This window comes from Telmatherina bonti, assembly GCF_933228915.1.
Source record: "Telmatherina bonti genome assembly, chromosome: 18".
Lineage (NCBI taxonomy): Eukaryota > Metazoa > Chordata > Actinopteri > Atheriniformes > Telmatherinidae > Telmatherina > Telmatherina bonti.
Genome location: NC_136616.1, coordinates 11752051 through 11776089, shown reverse-complemented (window position 1 = coordinate 11776089; position 24039 = coordinate 11752051). Strand labels below are relative to the sequence as shown.

General features: G+C 41.3%; 1 protein-coding gene across 1 annotated transcript in view; it reads left to right on the top strand.

Moving 5' to 3' along the window:
* Positions 1–9370: 9370 nt before the first annotated feature.
* Positions 9371–24039, top strand: part of hdac8 (histone deacetylase 8) — a gene marked incomplete at its 5' end in the record, with an annotated part of 38889 nt that continues 24220 nt past the window's right edge. Inside the window, 9 exons of the mRNA XM_079257284.1 lie at positions 9371–9484; positions 9573–9625; positions 11907–12037; positions 14040–14181; positions 17593–17705; positions 17816–17893; positions 17983–18091; positions 20405–20577; positions 21186–21280. Of these exons, the coding sequence (XP_079113410.1) occupies positions 9371–9484; positions 9573–9625; positions 11907–12037; positions 14040–14181; positions 17593–17705; positions 17816–17893; positions 17983–18091; positions 20405–20577; positions 21186–21280 (1008 nt within the window). The remainder of the gene's footprint in view (positions 9485–9572; positions 9626–11906; positions 12038–14039; positions 14182–17592; positions 17706–17815; positions 17894–17982; positions 18092–20404; positions 20578–21185; positions 21281–24039) is intronic.

Sequence of the window (24039 nt, the reverse complement as noted above, 5' to 3'; positions counted from 1 at the left end):
CTGCTCTTGATGTCCCGCAGAAAACCTGTGAGATTTCTAAGGAGTTAACCACACTGATCGAGGAGGAGATATCACAGAAAGTCAGCTCCATTCTTTCTGGATTTATGACCACCAAAGTTTGGCCGTCGGAACCTGCTGTTTACGTAAGTGGTTCCATTTCAAGCCCAAAATGTCTTTGCATCATGGTTTTTCATGCCTCTTCATGCATCAGAAATCATTTGGATAAATTGAAGGGAAAGTGCCTGGGACAGTGTTGGAAAAAGAAAATGAGTTCGACAAGAAGACCAGGATCTGCACCTGAGATGGTGATTGAAACACCAGTAGAAGTGGACATGAAGAAAGCAAGATCCCTGATTTCTATGCGTTCAGCCACTGCAAGAATCAATAAAATCATTCAGACATATTCTGGTGAGTCAGACATCAAGGACTATTATCGTTACATTCTCAACAATTCATTAGATTCTGACTCAGTTGAATCTGTTACCTCCTCTAAGGAGATTACTGATGCATCGTTGGAAATAATTCAAACTATAATTGATGACCTGCATTGTACTGAATCTGGAGAATCTGATGGATCCAATGAAGACTGTTGTGAGTGTATACCGCATTTTAATGACAGCAAAATAGTGGAAAAACTCAGAGACATTTTCGCGTCCAAGTCTGAACCCATGATGAGGACATCTAGTGAAAAGTATAATCAAAGAGACATTGTTACCTCCAAGTCTGAACCCATGATGAGGACACCAAGCAAGGATTATAATCCAAGAGACAATTATACCTCCAAATCTGAACCCATGATGAGGACATTTAGTGAGGATTATAATCCAAGAGACAGTTATACCTCCAAATCTGAAACCATGATGAGGACATCTGAGGAATATAATCCAAGAGACAATTTTACTTCCAAATCTGAAACCATGATGAGGAAACCTAGCAAGGATTATAATCCAAGAGACAGTTATACCTCCAAGTCTGAACCCATGATAAGGACATGTAGTGAGGATTATAATCCAAGAGACATTTTTACCTCCAAATCTGAAACCATGATGAGGACATCTGAGGAATATAATCCAAGAGACAATTTTACTTCCAAATCTGAAACCATGATGAGGAAACCTAGCAAGGATTATAATCCAAGAGACAGTTATACCTCCAAATCTGAACCCATGATGAAGACATGCAGTGAGGATTATAATCCAAGAGACAGTTATACCTCCAAGTCTGAACCCATGATGAGGACATTTAGTAAGGATTATAATCCAAGAGACAGTTATACCTCCAAATCTGAACCCATGATGAAGACATGCAGTGAGGATTATAATCCAAGAGACAGTTATACCTCAAAATCTGAACCCATGATAAGGACATGTAGTGAGGATTATAATCCAAGAGACAGTTATACCTCCAAGTCTGAACCCATGATGAGGACATTTAGTCAGGATTATAATCCAAGAGACAGTTATACCTCAAAATCTGAACCCATGATAAAGACATGCAGTGAGGATTATAATCCAAGAGACAGTTATACCTCCAAATCTGAAACCATGATGAGGACATCTGAGGAATATAATCCAAGAGACAATTTTACTTCCAAATCTGAAACCATGATGAGGAAACCTAGCAAGGATTATAATCCAAGAGACAGTTATACCTCCAAATCTGAACCCATGATGAGGACATCTCCTGAAGAATATAATCCAAGAGACAGGTACACCTCCAAATCTGAACCCATGATAAGGACATGTAGTGAGGATTATAATCCAAGAGACATTTTTACCTCCAAATCTGAAACCATGATGAGGACATTTAGTGAGGATTATAATCCAAGAGACAATTTTACTTCCAAATCTGAAACCATGATGAGGACACCTAGAAAGGATCCAAGAGACAGTTATACCTCCAAGTCTGAACCCATCATGAGGACATTTTGTAAGGATTATAATCCAAGAGACATTTTTACGTCCAAATCTGAAACCATGATGAGGACATGCAGTGAGGATTATAATCCAAGAGACAGTTATACCTCCAAATCTGAAACCATGATGAGGACATCTGAGGAATATAATCCAAGAGACAATTTTACTTCCAAATCTGAAACCATGATGAGGAAACCTAGCAAGGATTATAATCCAAGAGACAGTTATACCTCCAAATCTGAACCCATGATGAGGACATCTCCTGAAGAATATAATCCAAGAGACAGGTACACCTCCAAATCTGAACCCATGATAAGGACATGTAGTGAGGATTATAATCCAAGAGACATTTTTACCTCCAAATCTGAAACCATGATGAGGACATTTAGTGAGGATTATAATCCAAGAGACAATTTTACTTCCAAATCTGAAACCATGATGAGGACACCTAGAAAGGATCCAAGAGACAGTTATACCTCCAAGTCTGAACCCATCATGAGGACATTTTGTAAGGATTATAATCCAAGAGACATTTTTACCTCCAAATCTGAAACCATGATGAGGACATGCAGTGAGGATTATAATCCAAGAGACAGTTATACCTCCAAATCTGAACCCATGATGAGGACATCTCCTGAAGAATATAATCCAAGAGACAGTTATACCTCCAAGTCTGAACCCATCATGAGGACATTTAGTAAGGATTATAATCCAAGAGACAGTTATACCTCCAAATCTGAACCCATGATGAAGACATGCAGTGAGGATTATAATCCAAGAGACAGTTATACCTCAAAATCTGAACCCATGATAAGGACATGCAGTGAGGATTATAATCCAAGAGACAGTTATACCTCCAAGTCTGAACCCATGATGAGGACATTTAGTAAGGATTATAATCCAAGAGACAGTTATACCTCCAAATCTGAACCCATGATGAGGACATTTAGTAAGGATTATAATCCAAGAGACAGTTATACCTCCAAATCTGAACCCATGATGAAGACATGCAGTGAGGATTATAATCCAAGAGACAGTTATACCTCCAAATCTGAACCCATGATGAGGACATTTAGTAAGGATTATAATCCAAGAGACAGTTATAGCTCCAAATCTGAACCCATGATGAAGACATGCAGTGAGGATTATAATCCAAGAGACAGTTATACCTCCAAGTCTGAACCCATGATGAGGACATTTAGTCAGGATTATAATCCAAGAGACAGTTATACCTCAAAATCTGAACCCATGATAAAGACATGCAGTGAGGATTATAATCCAAGAGACAGTTATACCTCCAAATCTGAAACCATGATGAGGACATCTGAGGAATATAATCCAAGAGAAAATTTTACTTCCAAATCTGAAACCATGATGAGGAAACCTAGCAAGGATTATAATCCAAGAGACAGTTATACCTCCAAATCTGAACCCATGATGAGGACATCTCCTGAAGAATATAATCCAAGAGACAGGTACACCTCCAAATCTGAACCCATGATAAGGACATGTAGTGAGGATTATAATCCAAGAGACATTTTTACCTCCAAATCTGAACCCATGATGAGGACATTTAGTAAGGATTATAATCCAAGAGACAGTTATACCTCCAAATCTGAACCCATGATGAAGACATGCAGTGAGGATTATAATCCAAGAGACAGTTATACCTCCAAATCTGAACCCATGATGAGGACATTTAGTAAGGATTATAATCCAAGAGACAGTTATAGCTCCAAATCTGAACCCATGATGAAGACATGCAGTGAGGATTATAATCCAAGAGACAGTTATACCTCAAAATCTGAACCCATGATAAGGACATGCAGTGAGGATTATAATCCAAGAGACAGTTATACCTCCAAGTCTGAACCCATGATGAGGACATTTAGTCAGGATTATAATCCAAGAGACATTTTTACCTCCAAATCTGAACCCATGATAAAGACATGCAGTGAGGATTATAATCCAAGAGACAGTTATACCTCCAAATCTGAAACCATGATGAGGACATCTGAGGAATATAATCCAAGAGACAATTTTACTTCCAAATCTGAAACCATGATGAGGAAACCTAGCAAGGATTTTAATCCAAGAGACAGTTATACCTCCAAATCTGAACCCATGATGAGGACATCTCCTGAGGAATATAATCCAAGAGACAGGTACACCTCCAAATCTGAACCCATGATAAGGACATGTAGTGAGGATTATAATCCAAGAGACATTTTTACCTCCAAATCTGAAACCATGATGAGGACATTTAGTGAGGATTATAATCCAAGAGACAATTTTACTTCCAAATCTGAAACCATGATGAGGACACCTAGAAAGGATCCAAGAGACAGTTATACCTCCAAGTCTGAACCCATTATGAGGACATTTTGTAAGGATTATAATCCAAGAGACATTTTCACCTCCAAATCTGAACCCATGATAAGGACATGTAGTGAGGATTATAATCCAAGAGACAGTTATACCTCCAAGTCTGACACCACAAGGACATTTAGCGAGGAAGAACGTCGAAGATCAGATTTTTTTCAATTTGTCAATACTGAGTACGTTAAAGTCATGGCAGAATTGTGGAATTTATGGCAGGAAAAGAAAAACAAAAATTTTCTGGTTAATCTCAAAAGTCCTTCTTCTCTGTCACCAAGCCAAGATTACATGGACATCTTACCAGGATATATTTCAGAGCCAGAACCTTCAACTTCAGTTCTGAACAGCACAACACTGGCCAATGTAACCAAAAAGCTCTCCTTTGAATCAGGTTTTGAGGCCATCAAACCACAAATTGATCAACTTTATGACAGATTAAACCAGTCAGGTACACTGCAGGAACATGTAATGAAAAACATCAAGCACAATAACTTAATTCGGACTCTTGCAAAAGAACTGACTGTTAAAATTTACGATATACTGATGACGGACATGACGTATCAAATTCCTGTTGAGCCACCAGAAAGAGTTTTCTCAGATTCTCTCCTCTCAAGCAAAAAAGGGATGACGGACAGAAATAATCAGTTTTCTCCTGAAGTCTTGTATGCTATGGCAGAAGATGAGATGGGAAAGTTCCTTCAGAAGATCATTTTATGGATGGAGACGAAAACTTTTGATCAAAGCAGCCACAGTGAAGAAGTGGCAAACGCTTTAAGGGATATTAAATATTTGATTGGAGAAATAATGATGTCACCACCAGACGTCAACTCACTAGGCTGCCCTGTACCATCTTCTAGTTCTGAAGAGCATGACACTGTCCTCTCACGTCATAGAGACCCTCTTACTTTGAACCATGAAAAATATGGAAGGAGTGACTATCAATCAACATCTTCTTCAGGACTATCAGAAGCTGGTAGTGAAACAAATGGCACATCCAACGGTAAAGTTGTCACCTTCAAGTTTCCTACCCACTTGCCAGCAACCTCCAAAACGGAGGTAAGGAGGGTTTCCCCATTTGACATGTTAACTACACCTGCTGTAGGAGTTTTTTCACCAACCGATCTTGTTGCTGATGAGAAGAATGAAAATATTACTGCCGATTTCATTGCTGAAGACCTTACTTTGATCCAACAACAGGGAATAATCAAACCAAGCACTGGCACGGCAAGTCCCAATATAAAAGAAGAACCTACCAAAAGCTCACCATTACCAAGTAAGGATCTTATTCATGACCTCATAACTTCTGTTCTCATGAAGCTTCTTTCAAAAATCCCAAAGAAAAAGAGAATATCCTTCAAGTCATCAGATATCAATATTCTCATAAATCGGCTTGTGGACATGGTGATGGAGAATGACGAGATAACAAACACTGTCCTGCTAGTAACAGAAAAACACATTAAGCAAATCCCAGAGTCAGTTGTTAGAAAGCTCTGTAGAGACTTTGGTACCTCAGAAAATATGCTCACGCTTGCAATAAACTCAGATGACACATATTTTGAAGAGGCTGTTATGAAGCATCTGAAAATCCACTTGAGTACCAGTCTGCATCCAAAGAGAAGCAAGGCTGCACGTTTCTTCAAAGCTTTGGGAAAGGTTCTGATGAAACCTTTCAAATGTTTCTGCTGCACAGCCCACATTGACTGATAGACTTTCAACAAATCCAACCAACAAATCAACGCTTGCATCATTCACAAACCTAAATTCATCTTAACAGATACAGTTTTACAGGTTTAAAACCCATCTCACCGTCCATCTCAGCTGGTTTGTAGAAACACCTACAACCTGGCGGGTGAGTTCAAACAGACAAGACAAATTATCACCAATGTTGTTGTTTCCCTTTTCAGCTTCTCCCTCTGAAAGGGTTGCCACATCGTTCATGTTAATATGCACACATTTTATACCAGACGTCTGTCCCAACACAACTCTGCATTTATCCAGGCGTGGGACCTCTCGGACCGCCAACCGTCAGGTCACAAGACAAGCAGCTCTACCACCTTAGCCACCGCCACCTCCAACAAGTAATCTACAGTATACAAGCAAAATAAACAAACAACATTTTTAAAAATTGCAATTTTGTTTTTGGTTTTTTTGCCAATGATATGAGAAGCTCTAATGGCTATTTCTCCACAGCAAAAACATCCAGGATCCAGGTGGTGATTAAGACCAAGATGAAGAAAGAAGACCAACAACAAAATACAAAACAAAACAAAACAAAAAATAAATAAATAAATAAATAAATAAAATTTAAAAAAAAAAAAAAAAAAAAAAAATTCCCCCTCCATGAGCCGCCACCTTATCGTGGTGGAGGGGTTTGTGTGTCCTGAAGATCCTAGCAGCTATGTTGTCGTGGGCTTTTTGTTCCTGGTAGTGTCACCCATGGCAAACAGGTGTCTAAGGGAGGGACCAGACTAAGTGCGGCTCAGGTCTCTAATGATGATGATGACAATTTACAAAAATGTTTCCTAACCCGGACGTGGGTCCGGGTCCCCCTCTGGAGTCAGACCTGGGGTCGGGCACGAAATAGGGCATATGGTGGCTAGGCCTTTGCCCGTGCGGCCCGCAGAGGCTGCAGACACTGGCACTAGGGACGTGGAACGTCACCCCTCTGGTGCGGAAGGAGCCTGAGCTTCTGCGGAAGGTTGAGTGGTTTCGGCTAGATATAGTTGGACTCACCTCGACGCATGGCTTGGCCTCTCCAAACCAGAACCCTTAAAAAGAGCTGGATCCTCTTCCACTCTGGAGTTGTTCACAGTGAGAGAGAGGTGAGGAGCAGGTGTGAGCATTCTCATTGGCTTGGTGCCAATACTTTGTGGTTTACCCCTGTGGATGAAAGGGTAGTTTCCCTCCACCTTCGGATGGGGTGACAGGTCTTGATTGTTGCCTATGCTTATGCACCTAACAGCAGTTCAGAGCACCCACCCTATCTCTTTTCCATGTGGGCAATGACAGTGAGACCTGGAGGGGAGCTATTAGGACACATGGTGTCGTCACCCCCCTTTCTGAACCCAAATGGTGTCTTGTTGTTAGACTTCTGTGCTCATCATGGATCGTCCACAACAAACACAATGTTTGAACAAAAGAGTGTCTATATGTACACCTGGCATCAGGACTCGCTGGGTCGCAGTTTGATTATCGACTTTGTAATCGTATTGTCAGATCTGCAGCCACATGCCTTGGACACTGAAAAAGAGAAGCCACAGCTCAGGGAAATAGCTCTTCTGTTTTTCCCCCCATCTTCCCCCAGTACAATTAAAGTTACTGGGTCAAATGACATGATTGTATATCTAATATTACACTTATATTCAGGGTCAACTTGTCATTTGCATTTTTGCAAAGGCGTCTGACCTGGGCTGACTTTACAACGCAATGTGATGAGCTCAGTTATATTTTCTGAACCAATACTTCACTGGTGAAACATGACTGAGTATTTTGTTGGTCTCTTTTTAGTCATCAGGCTACATTGGCCACGTTTACATGGAAGTTTTAATTTCTCCACTGAATGGAGGTAGAGAGGCCAAAGCTAAATCACGCTGTTAGCCGACTAAAACCATGGTTGTGCTACACTTTGCCTTCTTGCATATTGGGTACCTGTCAAACAGGAGTATACACCCCAAAATTATGCTGAATTTTGAGAATAAAGGACTTCTAATCATATGCGATGAAAGTTTTTATCCTCCCCACAGCTGTCACAAAGGTGTACTTGACCTATTAAACCTAAAATGTTTTTTTGTAGCAGACTGTAAACACATTTAAGTCTGCTGTGAATTTAGCCTTTTTAACATGATAATCTATGGGACTGACTCTTTTTAAGCGCCAAATGGATGAGGGTGGAAGTGCAATTTTTGTACACATCATTTTTTGGCTTTTTAGCCATCAGTGGTTGCTGCTTACCCATAGTGGTCCAGTGCTGTCGTTGCAGTTGCCTGGCAACTGTAGATAAACTGTCTATCCACTATAAATGTTCTCATTTTTCCAACTCATTCCTTGCCATGAAACACACTCAATCATAAAAATAAAATGAAGGAAAATGGAGCATGATTTTATTTGTTTTTATTTACCTGCATGTCGAAATGTAAAAATTTCTCAAGGAGGGGGTCCAGATTCATGATTAAAGTTCATAAAAGTTCATAAAAACAGCTGCTTGTGAAAATAAGCTGCGATTGACTGAAGTAAAAATAAACAAAAAAATTATGATGATCATTACGTTATTTTTTTAATTCTGGTTCAATCGAAAACCTTTTTTTTCTTTTTTAAAGCAAATAAATATGATAAAATAATATCTGTTACATCACTGAAACTAATATTTTGTTTAACAATCCTTTGATGTTTCCACTGCAGTCTGGTGTTTTCTGTTCCTCTAAATCAGATTTCAGCACCTTTTGACAGGCATTTTGTCCCACTGTTCATTAGAAAATTGCTCTACAACCATTTTTTTTGTTTATTTGGTTTTTTTTTGTTTTTAAAAATTCAACTCAATTACATGAAAAACACAATGTCTAATGTAGCTAAATTATAATTTAGCCAATTTATAGTTATTGTTCCTTTTTTAATTTCCAGTTTTCATGAATGACTGTTGTAAATTCAGCCTTTTCTTTAATGAAAGCGTGTGAATACATTAGAGGACGACTGTAATAGATGAGATTTGAGTTTAAAGAATACAAGCAATCCCACAATGCATTTCTCTTCTCGTCCGTTACTGTTTAAACACCCGTGCGTGCACTTGAAGTTGATTAAACTTTTTGACTCTCTCTTTTCCGCGTTGCAAAAATATTCACAAGACTGTATTTTTTTAATCAAATAAATGTCACCATGTAGTGGTGATATACTATTCAATTTATTGATGCTTTTTCGCCTTGAACAGCCAAGTTATTAATAATCGTTTCGCCACTTCTAGGGGGAATGTTGATGGTGTAACACCAGCGCTTGGACGAGGGAGCTGTTGGCGTCTCTCCCTTCAAATTATTTTTAGTACAGGTCTTTTAAATGCTTTTAAACTATATATTTATTCACCGTAAATGAGTAACAGAAGAGATAGCGATGATGACAGGAGCGGGAAGCAGAGGGTCGCGTATGTTTACAGCCCAGAGTACATCGAGACTTGCGATACTTTATCCAAAGTACCAAACCGGGTGAGTTGGTTTGAATGAGAAACCTTTTTTTTAAATCAGGTTGTCTCTGACTTTTAAGAGTTTAACTTTCATTTTCTGCCATTCACAGGCGAGTATGGTCCATTCCCTGATAGAAGCTTACGGCCTCCTGCAGCATATGAGGTGGGTTGCTGGTGTTTGGGCTGGAAAGGTAAAAAGGAAGGTAAAAGTAGCAGCAGTGTGATGGATGATACAGAAGCTTTTGTGTTTGTATGTTTGCCTCTTTTACATCAAGTTTTTCCTATAATTTCTTCATTTTTCTTGTTCACTATTAAAGTTGAGTTTTAGTTTTCAACTTTCAATTCAACTTTATTTATATAGCGTCAAATCACGGCAATGCCATCTCAAGACGCTTTACAGACAGAGGGGAAAACATAATGAAGGCCAATTCATAACAGCCTATATAAGGAAACCAACAGATTGAGTTGAGTCCAACTCAATCTCCCATCCTGAGCAAGCACACTGGCAACAGTGGGAAGGAAAAAACTCCCTTTTAACAGGAAGGAAACCTCCGGCAGAACCCGGCTCAGGACAGGCAGCCATCTGCCTCTGCTGTGTGGGGGGAAGAGGACAGAAAGACAACAGACAACAGGAACTGCTGCTCCCGGCCAGGGAGACCTGCTGAGACAGGAGACATACATGTTAATGATGCAACACTGTTATGGGGGGGGTAAAAGAAAGAGATAAAGAGAAAAAGAAAGAAGCTCAGTGTATCAGGAAATGTCCCTCAGCAGTCTAAACCTATAGCAGCATAACTAAGGGATGCTAACCATCCCTAGCTATAGGACTTATCAAAAAGATAAGTCTTCAGCCTAGTCTTAAAGGTGGGGAGGGTGTCTGCTTCCCTAACAGACACCCTCCCCTGTAAGAAATCCTTACAGTTTTCTGTAAGGATTTCTCAGCCACCCAGGAACATCAACACGCAGCATATTCTGTGATCAGTTTCTCTCTTTCTGGCTTTGTGATATATTTTTTCAGTATAGAGGTTGTGACCTTGATTAGTTACAACATGATTAAAGTACAATGGTGCCTGTGAGCAAGGCTGTACCCAGGCAGATGTGTCTTTGTGAAGGATGCTTAGATTATCCAGGAAAAGCGCGATGCCAAGACTGTGAGCACCAACTCAGAGGATGATTGCAGGACAATCCTCCATCCAGACAGGATCTGGATGTGGAGGATCACCACATCCAGATCCTGTCATGGCCAGCTCCGTCTTCAGATCTGAAGCCTGTTGAAAGCCTCTAGAGCACAGAAGTCATACTCCAGTCCTTGCGGGCCGGTATCCTGCAGGTTTTTGTTGTCTCCAAGCTTCAACACACCTGACCGAAATCCATAAATAAGTTGACAAGAAGCTGCTGGAGCCATTTGATTTGAATCCGCTGTGTTGGTAGAGGGAAACAACAAAAACCTGCAGGAGTTTGACACCCCTGCTCTGAACGACATCACAAGGATGATCACAAACCATCGAGCAAAGCTGAACAGTTTGTTTTTTTCTTTGCAGAAAGAGAAGTAGAAGGTTACACAACTTGCCGCAGTGGCTTCTTTAGGAATTTCTTGCGGTGATTAATTAAAAAACACGCACATGAAAATGAAAACTCCTCCTTCTCTTTCACCCTTTCTCAGCGAATCACCTGCTCATACGGATTCTGCACGGGAGCTGTATTCGCATGTTATCATTGGCACATTTTTGACGTAACCACTGCACATATCCGGGGTCGGGGCCGGCCATGAGGGAACGCTGGCTTGTGCCCCGCTCAAGGCTGCATCCTGTGGGACTCAAACCACCGAATGCAAATGAAAATTCACACCATAAGACACAAATTATTTCAGCTCTGATGACATTAGAAATCCCTGTTTGATCTGAGCGTCTTCTGGAATAATTCTTCAAACTTGTAAAGCTGTTCTTTGGACATTTGCTTCCATCAGTTCTCTGTTACGATGATTCCATCATTTCATCAGTAATATTCAGGTCCAGGCGCTGGGGAGGATCCATCAGACCTGTCCTCCCTGTCTTTCAGTTCAGGTCTTGTCTGGCCTTTTCATTCTTTATCACAACATCTGCTCTAAACATATCCCGAGGTTTGCCACGTCTTCTTTTGTCCCCCACTTGTCCAGTTTCTACAGAAGTATTGTATGCAGCCATGCTGAGTTCTCAGCCAATTCATCTGTAAAATCACCTTGTTGGTCCTGAAATAACATTTTAAGTTAGAAAAAATTCAGTCTAGATATTGAAATTAAAGACTATCTTGGTGTTTGTCGACACGGATCTGTCATATCGTTTCTAAAACAGCAAATACCTCTTTTTTTCTGTTCATGACGTTATATATTTATCGCCTCTGTCTTTGCATTTTGACCAATTTTGACCCTTTTCTAAAATTCCAGTAGTTTTCTTGCTTTTTTGCAGCATAGTTAAACCTCATGTTGCCACCACTGAGGAGATGGCCAAGTTCCACACAGACTCGTACCTGGAGCATCTTCACAAGATCAGCCAGGACGGAGACAATGATGATCCTCAGTCAGGCGACTATGGTCTCGGTGAGAACAGCAAACAGCTCATAGTTATGAGCGGTATCATGTCAGACACCCGGTCAGTGTTTAACATTTCTATGTGTTTGATATTGTACTAAAGGAAAAAGCTCCAGTTTTTCCTGATATGGCCTAAAAATGAAATGGAACAGTGTGTCCACCAGAGGGCAGTCTAACACTGATGTAGAATAAAAAAATAAAAGCCTTTCTGTTAAATTCACTCATTGCTTTTTTTTTTTTCCTTTCTCAGTCAGACACGCATTTATAAAAAAATCAGAGATATTTTCTCTTCATCGGCCTCTCAGGATTGCACCATAGCTGATTGTAGTTACCTGAACCACCTGAAGGTCCATCAGCTGCTAATGTTACATTTTCCAACATTAGTCCATTCCTTAAGTTCACCCTGCTTGGTTTCATTTCCTATTTTCTCTCCTCATTCCTTCCATTTCATTGTCCTCAAGCTGTAAAGATTTTGCAGTCGTGAATAAATCTGAGCAGTTTGTATTTGTAAATCAGGTTTTGCCAACCTGCAAAAAAAAAAGGAAAAGAAAGAAAATCAGCCTGATAAATACCAGTTTGTGAGTGTAGAAAAGGATTTGCATGACTGTAAAAAACCTTTGTGTTCACAGGAAAAATAGCAACTTGAAATTTATTGAGAGGATAGCCCCTTGATATGATGCATCTCGTCCTCAACACAGATAGATACAGATAACAATACAGTCCTACTTAGACATAACCACAGCGTTCACACTAGACAAAAGCTCTCTAATCGCCCCTACAAACCCAACCCTCGGTACAAGCGGAATAAAATACATTTACCAGAAAAGTACAGTATATCCATGGACATACACAATTAAATAACAATCGCTATGGGCCATTGCACAGCATAACTCAAAGTAAATTTGTTTAGAAGAATACAACAATATCAGAAGCAAGAGCAAGTTGTTTGTAAGTATCTGAATAGATCTGTCCTAAAGCTTTGCTGAGAAGTGATGGATCTAATTGACACAGGAAAAGTGTTCCAGTCTGATGGGGCTTTGAATTTTAATGTTTGACGGCCAAATTCTTTCTTATGCTAACTTCAATGCTAACCAGTTCAGTGATGCGCATACGCAACGACGTGTTCGGTAAGGACACCTCAGTACAAATCTGCCAAACTTCTGCTTTGCAAGTTTCTTTTCCTGATGCAAAGCGAGAAACTAGCAGTAGACATCCTTACCTGTCCTTCCTCACCGCTGCAGGCTCTTAAAGAGGACAAACACAATACAAACAGTTGGGGGGGGGGGGTGTCCAAAGTTGGTCCTGCAGGTTTTCCATGTATCCTTGCTCCAACACGCCTGCCTTCCATTAAGTTGATCCAGCAACCAATGAAGTTCTGCACAGTGACTAATTAGTTTGAGTCAGGTGTTTTGGAGCAGGGATACATGGATTGTGGCCCTGGAGGACCAGATCTGGTCCACCAGTGGTTAACAGTGCATGTAGTTTCCACATTTATGCAATTATTTTTATTCATTGAAGGATCTTTCTTTGGAGAATTTACTGCAGGCAGTTTTCTGTCATGATTTTGATTTGACGTGAAAAAGTCATAAAACACAAAGCAGTTTTATATGTTGCATCTGTTCCCTTACTGCACCGAACCGTGACCCTAAAACTAAGGTACGGACCAAACTGTGATGGTCGCGTGCCTTTACACCCTTGCAACCAACACCCTCCTCTCTTTGTTCTCAACTCTTCCCTCTGCTGCTTCCTCCTTTTGTGTGGAGCGCACTTCTCCGGTTCATCCTTCCAACTTGTTACAAAAACAGTTTTCCACCTTCGCCAGGATTGAGACATTTCCCCCCCTTTCCTCTACACCAACCTTTATTATCCATCATATGAAGGCATGGGGTCATATATACAGTATATAAAATATAGTTTCTCCTATGCAGAGTGCATTCTGTTAGCGTACACATGCTGTTGCAGCTGTTCACATCTTCATTTGTTCTTCATCTTCTTCTTCTTCTTCTTCCAGGCTATGATTGTCCAATTGTGGAGGGCATATTTGACTATGCAGCAGCAGTGGGAGGCGCTACGCTGACAGCAGCTCAGTGTCTGCTGGACCAGAAATGTGAAGTGGCCATCAACTGGGCAGGAGGGTGGCATCACGCCAAGAAGTAAGACAGTCAGCCCACACGCACCAAAGGTTTCGGTCTGAACGACATGAAGTAAAATCTAGCTGCGATTTTCTTACCGATTTTACAATTTGGTTTGTGATTCAGCCTTTATATTCCAGCTTCTGGTGCTTATTGATGCATAAGAATGTTTTTAATGAGATGACATCTAAATGTAAACGTCTTTATATTCTAACAAGAAGGCAGAGTTGAATTGCAACCAAGCGGCAAACTCCGGTGGTTAAAAGTGAAGCCCATGAAGAAGTGCATAAAACTGCAGTTCCCCCTTCACCCACTAGGGGCTGCAAAACAGAGCGAATCCCCATAGACTCCCATGTTAAAAAGACCAACTTCACAGCAGAAATAAACATGTTTACAGACTAGTTTAAAAACCCATTTCAGGTTTAATAGGTCAGGTTTACCTTCATGACAACTGTGGGGGGAGTGAATTTTTTCTATGTCGCCCGTTTAAAAATCATTTAATCTAAAAATTCAGCATATTTAGGGGCGTGTCCTTTTGATTGACACATAGCCGATCCCCCGCTTCAAGTAATAAGAACGTAGAACAACCGCGGTTTTTAGCCGGTTAACAACGTGACTTCGCTTTAGCCCGCTTACCTCCGTTAGCTGGTTAGCTCTTAGCTGCAGAAAGTTTGGAGTTCACTCGATGTTAATCATCCACCATGACGCTCACAGCCCCCCTCTCAGCTCCACCTCTTTGCCAATATTTGTATTTTCCGGGTGAGACGACATGCATGACCCTGCCAAGATGGTGATGGTGGAACCGCCCATCGAGCTTCAGTTCAGCTCTTCAGAAACCTGTTGGTGACGTCACAGAGGCTCCGTCTATCTTACTTATATGAATGAAGTTACTTGGGAAATGAGCACCTTTTGTTACTGAAGTGTAATGATTATAAATTGAAAGTTTGTTTGAATCGAGAATCGATTCTGGATCAAAACGTCACCCCAAAAATCGGAATTGAATTGCATCGTGAGTTGTTAGATTCACATCTCGACCAGATAGAGCTACATCCGAAGATTTTTTTTGTTCCCTTCCTTTCTCGCAATAGTCCCTTTGGTAAAATATAGAAACAGTGATCTATGCAAAGAACCGGGCAATGTTGCCCAACTCCTCTGACAAATAGAGTTAAAAGAAGCGCAGAAGTTCTCCTTGAAGAGCCGAGTCTTCAGCTAGTTCTTAAAAGTAGAGAAGGGACTCAGATCGAACAGAGGATGGCAGGTTGTGGAACAACAGAAGAAAGGAGTCTGGCTAGTGATTTAGCCCCACGTTGTGGTTAGCCCCCATTCACTGGTAGAGTGTAACTGTGGAAAAGGAGTAGGGGTGGGAAAATCGAATCGAAAAATCGAAAACAGAGATTTTTTGCTTCACAATTTAAAATTTACGTTTGTTTTTTTCAAGTAAATAAAAATAATCAATTTTTTATAATTTTTTTTTCTTTTTGGCCTTCTTGGGCATTCTGGCAGCCAGAGCGGTCTGGCTACTGTGTTGTTTTTCCAAATTAAAATCAAATAACATAATGAGCAAAAACCAAAGTTTTATCCTTTTTGATTTTTGTTTTTGTTTTTAGCAATATTGAGGAATCACAATTTAAATCGAATCGGCACCCAAAAAAATCGGAATCGAATGAAATCAGGACCAAAGCATGTCGTCACAGCCCAAAGAGGGAGTGAAGGTGGACGGGAGCTGTGATTGTTTTTCAAGCCAGAAGCGAAGCTTTCAACATGAAGCCGTTTCATGTTGTTGTTTCTGCATCATGTCAATCATTTTTCGAGCTTCTCTTCTCAGTAAAAAAAATTCCAGAAGTTGGTCTGTTTTCTGTCCTCTGTGTTGTTTGTGAGTTTCATTCATTTATGGAAAAGCCTGGAAATGTGACACACTTCCCAGCCGAGTGTTGCAGTCACATGAGCACATTGGGTCATTTCAGCATGTAGCTTACCCCGTCTTATTAAGGTGTCATCAAACAAGCGTCCGAGTCCAGGAGAAGGGAGAGTGAGCCACGCTTTGTCCTCAGTTTTGCACGCGGTTACGCTGTCCTGTACGGACAGGCGGCGAGAGATCGGATGATTAAAAGCAAGTGAAGAAATTAAAACACAACGAATATTCCTTGGAAACATATTGGAAGCAAAAGTTGAGCAAATGCTGAACAATTTTGAAATACCAGCTTAACCCATTGTTTTAACCCTCAAAAGAAGGACATGTCTGTGGAAAAAAAAGACATTTTTTCATCCTTCTGTCTGTCATGAAGCCATGGAGGTGTGGACCCAGTTGCAGAGAAGGAGGCAGGAAAGCAGAGGAGGTGCCAAGAATATTATTTAATGAGCTTAACTGACCAGGAAAAGAAACTAACTAACACAATGAACCAACCAGTACAAAGTGAAACTCCTTCATTCATTTATTCATTCTTTTTCCAAAGAGCTTAATCCAATTCAGGGTCACGGGGAATCTGGAGCCTATCCCAGCAGTCTTTGGGCGAAAGGCAGGGCACACCCTGGACAGCTCGCCAGTCCATCGCAGGGCCAAAGTGAAACTGTGAAGTATAAAAACACAGAAAACATAACAGGACATAAAGGAACCCAGGTGAACTAACAGGGAGCACAAGGAAAACTACAAAATAAGAGAGGAAACCAGAACCGAGACAACCCACAGAACAACCACACCATAACACGGTCGCACAAGAACGAGACAGGAATGATCTGAAGCAGCGTGGATGCTGCCGGTCTGAAACCTGGATGAGGCTCCGTGTCACACGAACAATAACTACGTTCCTTAGAGATTTGCTGATTGTAGCGTTTTAAATTTTGATTTGCAATTAATTAATCATTCAGCCCACCATTGACTGCTGAGAAACCGCTGGGGAGATGGGATTTCTTTCCCATCAGATGATGGACTCCAGTTGTTTTGGGAAACTTTTTGTTATCATTAAACTTCCCAGACACAACAGATCGAAATAAACGTGGAAAATAAAGCAGTGAAAGTTCTGCAGAGATATGCGCCACCACACACCTCTACTGGCTCATCAAGAGGGAATACTGTCCAACAAGTCTTTGTTTTCTCTTTATAATGTCTCTTCATTTTATATAAAGTTTAAAATTCGAGCAGGGGTCCTGCATTTTCCTCTCTCCGATCTTTTCTTTAATGTTACATTGTATTAAAGTGACAATAATAAAAATAAACATGAAAAGAAAACAAATTCTGTTTAACAGAAGCGGTTTTTATCAGGAACGTCTTGCTTTAGTTGAGTTATTTGTGTCCCGAAAGGTTCAGCTAGTTCTAACTTTAATATGTTTTAAAGAAAGATGGGAAACGGGTTGAATAATCCTGCATATGCCCCCACCAGTTAGACCACCAGTTAGACCAGGATGAAGATGCTCTTCTACCGTTTGCCTTCGCAGGGATGAAGCTTCGGGTTTCTGCTACGTGAACGACGCCGTGCTGGGAATCCTCAAGCTGAGAGAGAAGTACGAGAGAGTGCTGTATGTGGATGTTGACCTGCATCACGGAGATGGTACCAAAGATAAAGCCTTAACCGTAGCGTTGGTCTCAGAGACTCTCAGGTTTTTTCTTCGTTTTTCACGTGGATGCTCAGATCAGGATTGTTCTGGTCGTCTCCTGCAGGTGTGGAAGACGCCTTCAGCTTCACATCCAAAGTCATGACTGTTTCTCTTCACAAGTTTTCCCCTGGATTCTTCCCCGGTCAGTCCCTGCTCATGTTTCAGACGCCGTCTTTCTTTGGGATGGTCTGAATCACGTGGTGGTGTCTGATAAAATCCTCGTATGTGTAGGCACGGGGGATCTTAGTGACACGGGGCTGGGGAAAGGCCGCTGGTACGCCGTGAACGTCCCACTGGAGGACGGCATCAAGGATGACAGATACTACCAAGTTTTTACCAGGTACACACACACACACACACTCTGAATGTAATTCCCAGGTTTGAGAATGATTTTCCTTAAGGGTCCCACTTTCTGAAAGGTCAGTGTTGTTTGTAGAGGTGTTAACAAATGCACTTAAGCAGAACGTCCTTCTGCTGTGACAGATCAGGGTTTTCTCACCCAGCGGTTTTTCCTAAAGGACTAAAAAACTCTTCATTCTTAAGACTAAAAAAACAACGTTTAAAATGGACACATGCGAGTTGTCACTGCTGGAACTGCCTGTTTTAGTTCATTACTAGTCATTCTATAAGTATTAAGATTTCTTTGTTATAGAAAAGACTTGGAGTTCTCGTTGCTGTCTCGTTCTGTCACATAACTCCATCACCGTCCGTCCACTAGCGTCTTGGCAGCCTGATGTTAACAGAGATGTGCAGATGAAGCAACTAAAACGTCTGAACTGGTGTCAGTCACACACTTCCACCGACTGCATCTCATCTGGATCTCCAGCATTCCTGGTGCCTCGCAAGTTTAAACTCTGGGAACGAAAATGTCTGACATTAACCGTGTTCCAGATGGAAAACCGCTGCGATTTGCTCATTGTGCTCGCTGAGAACACTGCATTGCAATGCATTCACATTGCAATGCATTCACTGATTCAAACCTCAGCAGACACGTGTGTCATAACGTGCTTATAAACAGTTTATTACTGCAAAACAGTCATGTTGGGTTTGGAAGTCAGGACTGGTAACTTCTTTCAGCCAGCAGACATTAGGCATTCAGGAAAGATAAAGAAAAGCTGTTTTTGACAAGGCTAATGCAGTTCCATGAAATCCACGTGTTCCCGTATCCTCCGCTGAGAGCTGGTAGGACTCTGAGGTCCAGGCATCAGATGTGGAAAAGACGGACAAAACCGCTGAATCTGACAATGAAACTGGAATCAATCGTAACTCCTCTCATATGTGGGTGAAATCTGTTATTTCTACCAATTTAATAATTTTTCCTGATACGATGACTGATTTTTTGAGTTGTATTTTTCACCACCGCAGCCTCCGTCCGTGCAAATCACCTAAATGTGTCAGTAGTGTGCCCTGAGGTGAAATTGTACTGTGGTGGTGCTATACAAATAAAGCTAAATAGAATAGACTTAAACCGAGAGGCTGACAATACAACATAAGTCACCAAAAAGTGAAGGAATACAATGCTACATGTTGCCGTAAAACATTAAAAAGCTGCATTTTATGTCTGTCTGCCTCCATTAAACTCATTTTGTGTGTTTGAGCTGCACTTGGAAGCCGACCTGTAGAACATCTGTGGAAAATGAAAGCCATTATGAGCAAGATGGGCATTTTAGGGGATTTTTGAAGTCAGCTATTTTAAAATCAATTTGTTGATTAGTCATGACATCATGACGTCATCCTGAATGAAATGGAAAAATACGGTTTTCAAAGCGGGTCAGGAGGACGTCAGGGTGGAACCTGGGCTGATGGCATTTGTGAGGCAGCTGCTATGTCAGGTGCCACAGGAGCATTCAGCAACAACAAAACCAGTTCTTTTCCTCGTCTTTCTGTCTGGTGTTTATGCTCCTGAGGCAGCGCCCCCCCCCCCCCCAAGTTTGATCACTTCTTCCTTATTCCTATTCTGAGATGTCTTGAAATGTCCAGAACACTTAAAAAGACATAGCAACGCTGCTGACTTCACGACTTCCACCATGATGGACTTAAAAAAAAAACTCCACTTAGTTCAGCTGAGTTGACACACAGCGGAAACTTTACTTAGTTGTTTGGCCAAACCAGATCAAACACACAAGGGACTGGCCAATGGAGAAGTTCCCAACAAGTTTTACAAGATATCAAAGATAAATCTGGGTCCTGGCTCATTTCTGGTTTCTACGATCTGGATAAAATAAAGTTGTCTTTTTAAAGTAACACTCCTTTTCTACTTAACATTTGTGCTTCAAAGAACGCTAAACATTTGCTTAAAGCTCAATCTTGTTCACACTAGTTGAAGTAACCATTAGTGCATTTTGGTATTGATAAACCGAAGTCCTGACAGTGAACAACTGAACGATTTTGATGCCTTTAAATAGTCTCCTGCTGCATTTGAATAAAAAAATGCAGACACACCTGTGTAACTAATGAAAAAAAGATAGTTTGGAGTCCTACTTCAGCTTTTTTAACTAAAATAAACTTTGATCATGTGTGTGGAACAGCTGGCTTTTGTGCAAGTAAGAACGACCTTAACAAGGCCAGTAAGTTTTCATTATGAGGGTGTTTGATTTATTCTGACATGCATCACGAGGGAGCAGTGATATTTTATTGTCATCTTGCTCTGCAGTGTAATGCAGGAGGTGCGGGCACAGTTCAACCCGGAGGCCGTAGTGATGCAGCTGGGTGCCGACACCATGGCGGGCGATCCCATGTGCTCCTTCAACATGACCCCGGTGGGGGTGGGCAAATGTCTGCAGCATGTCCTGCAGTGGCAGTTACCGACACTGCTGCTGGGAGGAGGTACTCTTTACGTGTTTATTATTCCAACTGATGCTTCTTCATCAGTTGTTGTATCGACATCCACCTGCATAGCGATACTTAACGGATTACGATATTCCAAATGATTTGTGGGGAGCGCCTCGTGTCCTTTGTGTGTGTTTGTATTTACTTTGAATCTCCGTGAGCTCTCACACACAGCGCCCTGTTCCAAACTCCTCAGCTCTTGGCCAGATGATAGCTACTAATTATACGACACAATGAAGCCATTTTACTCAACTACAATCAGACCTCTCTTCCTTTCTCTCCCTCCCTGTCTGTCCTACATACTTTCTCTCTGCGTTATATCCTCCTCTCCATCTTGGTTCATGTCATTCTCCTGATTTTACTCAAGTTCGCCATTTCATCCTGTTTTTTTTTTCTGTCATTGTTTTGCGGTTTGGGTTTTGATGTAAACTTTGGGTTTGATGTAAAGCATTACACTGCACGCAGGGGTCTAAAGTTGAAATGAAATTTAACTCCACATTTTTTCTGTTTATTTCCTGGTCACAATCGCTAACGTCATTTAAATAAATCTGTCTTTTGAGGAACTTGTCGTGTTTATTTGTCCCTGTGTCCCTGCATCCCACCAGGAGGCTATAACCTTGCTAACACAGCTCGTTGTTGGACGTACCTGACGGCGGCATTGCTGGGAAAGACTCTGCCCTCTGAAATACCCGATCATGAGGTATGGCAGCATGCAACAAACGCACGCTCTGTCTCGTACAACCGCTGTAACTCCCATTTACATATTCCCACATGAACACAAATGTGCTCATTCATCGTACTGTCACACACACTCGAGAAAACTCGTCTGCTGCGTCACTCGTCTAATCAAAGATGTCTGTTTCTCAATAAAGGGGTTTGTCTCCAGGTGAGTCAGACGGCTGGCGGCGTTGACAATCCCTCTTTGTCTGCCGCATTAAACACAGGTTCCTCTCAGTTTATCTTATTAAGCACCAAGGTCAGTTTTATAGAAGTGTAATCGTGGACTAAAGGAAAGACTTGGAATAAGTTGTAGGAAAGCAAAACTAGGGCTAACTAGTTTAATAAATAAATCGGTTTTTATCCCTGCTTTGTTACACTGATAAAACATTTCCTTTTGCACTCTCTTACCAGGATCATGGAACACAACATATTTACATTAGCGATTTAATACGACGCATGGAAACACCTCAGTTGGCGTTTAAAATGGTTCATTAAGTCACAGACGTTCGTATAGACCAGAGGTGTCCAGCTCCGGTCCTCGAGGGCCAGAATCCTGCAGGTTTTCTATGTATCCCTGCTCAGACACACCTGATTCAAATTAATTAGTAGTAGAGATTAATCAGTTGTGCACGTCATTGGCTGTTTGATCCATTTAGTGGAAGCTAGATGTGTTGGAACAGGAATACATGGGAAACCTGCTGGACAGCGGCCCTCGAGGACCGACTTTGGACACCCCTGGTATAGACGTTAGTTCCTAGTGAAATGAACGCATTTAGAGGCATTGAAACTGCTTGAAGTTGTTCTTCAATCGGACCTTGTTTCCAGAAAGTTGGCACCCTTTCTAAAAACCAAAAAAAAAACAAAATCAAGCTGATCATTTAAAATGTACATTTAAGTAATCAGTGGGGTAAAAAAAACTTGATTGGGAACATGTGATTGGGAATCAAACAATCTGACCTAGCAGATGTTTGCGCAAAGCACTGATTTTCCCACTCGGCCCTCCTCCACACAGGCAATCCTGCAAAAATAGCATAAGTCTCACAAACCTCTCAGGTTATAGATTCTGTTTCATGTTGATTGCATGTGTGTTTGAGGAATCGCAGCGTTTTGAATAGTGCATGCCATGTTCTGTCACCATCACCATTTCCAGCATCTCATCATCACCATCTCATCATGCTTCTGACTTGCTTTGTTGAAGCACTGACATTTGCATCCCCCTGGAGACGTTGTTGCCTTGCAGTGTCACGAGGTAAAGAAAGTGGACTTTACAACATTACAGCGGTGTTTTGTTTTATTGCATCGTGTCGTACGCTACCAACAGGATATCGGCTGTTTTGTTGGCTGTTTTGAACGCGACCATGGCTGAATCATCCTGAACACCCAATACTAGATAAAGTGAGAAAAAGAAAGAAAGCGACAAAGCAAGATAAAAGACAAGAGTCAACATTGGACTGACTTTTACTGGCTGGAAAGAGCTTAGAGAAGAGAGTGGATGCACTGCGGTACATTAGGGGTCAATGTTATGCTTTGTCACTTTCTCTTTTTTCCCCTTACTTCCTCTGATAATGTCATTTAGCTTTTGTTTGTGTGGTTCTGTGAAGTGAAACACCTGATGCCTCGGGCTGGAACCAGAGTCTGGTTTTTCAGCCTCAGGATGCTTCATTACAACAGCAGCTACAGGGATCTACATAATGAATGCCGTTGTGCTATCAGGATGACAAAATAAGTGCAGTTATGAGCTTGGGAGTTTATCTAGAGTTGCTATAAAATTATGTGTGTTTCAGCAGCCATGTAATAATATTCTGTTTTCAATAAATTCAGGAAATAATCTGGCTTCCCTGCAGTTCAGACCTGGAACATGCTCAAAATATTTGATTATTCACAAAAAAAAAAAAAAAAGAAAGAAAAAAGACAGAGACCTTGTTTAGCATCTGAACTCCAACCTCCGGTGGTGAAAAGTGAAGCCTATGTGTCAATGTCACACCTGCAGTTCGCCCCTCGTCCACTAGGGGAGAGAGTCCCAGTGGACTGCCATGTTTAAAAGACCAAAACCATCTGTCTCACTTGTTCTTCTATTCTCACGCAAACAAAGAGTCTTTTTTTCCAGCGAATGATTTTTTTTTCGACCCAACTTGGTCAAATGTAATGAATCACTGTGAGTGCGCATGATTTTGTGTGTGTGTGTGTGTGTGTGTTTGTGTGTGTTCTGACCGGGATGAAGGTGGCTCTTGTTTCTCCTCGTCAGCGATCAATGGTCCTAAATAGCCTTTGACCTCATTAAGGAGCACTCACTGAAAACAAAGCAACTATCAGTGCAGACAGCTGCCATAGCTGATGAAGACGAGGACACATACACGTATTCCTCCTCTCGAGATGGAAAATGTAGGAAGAATATAGCCGGACGGCTGTATTTGTTTGTTTTTTACTGAGTGAAGTTGTCATTTTCAGGTAAAATTTCTACAGAAGCACTAACCATAGACGTGTGTGTGTGTTACCATGTGTGTGTTAGTTTGTGCCCCATAAGAGGGGCATTTATCCACAATGACCAAGCAAAGCTAAAGTCCCTGCAACATGGGGAACAAAACTACCTTTGTACCCGTGTGTGTGTGTGTGTGTGTGTGTGTGTGTGTGTGTGTGTGTGTGTGTGTGTGTGTGTGTGTGTGTGTGTGTGTGTGTGTGTGTGTGTGTGTGTCAGCCCTCCTGTTCTACTGTAGGCCACATGAATGCACACATTCATTA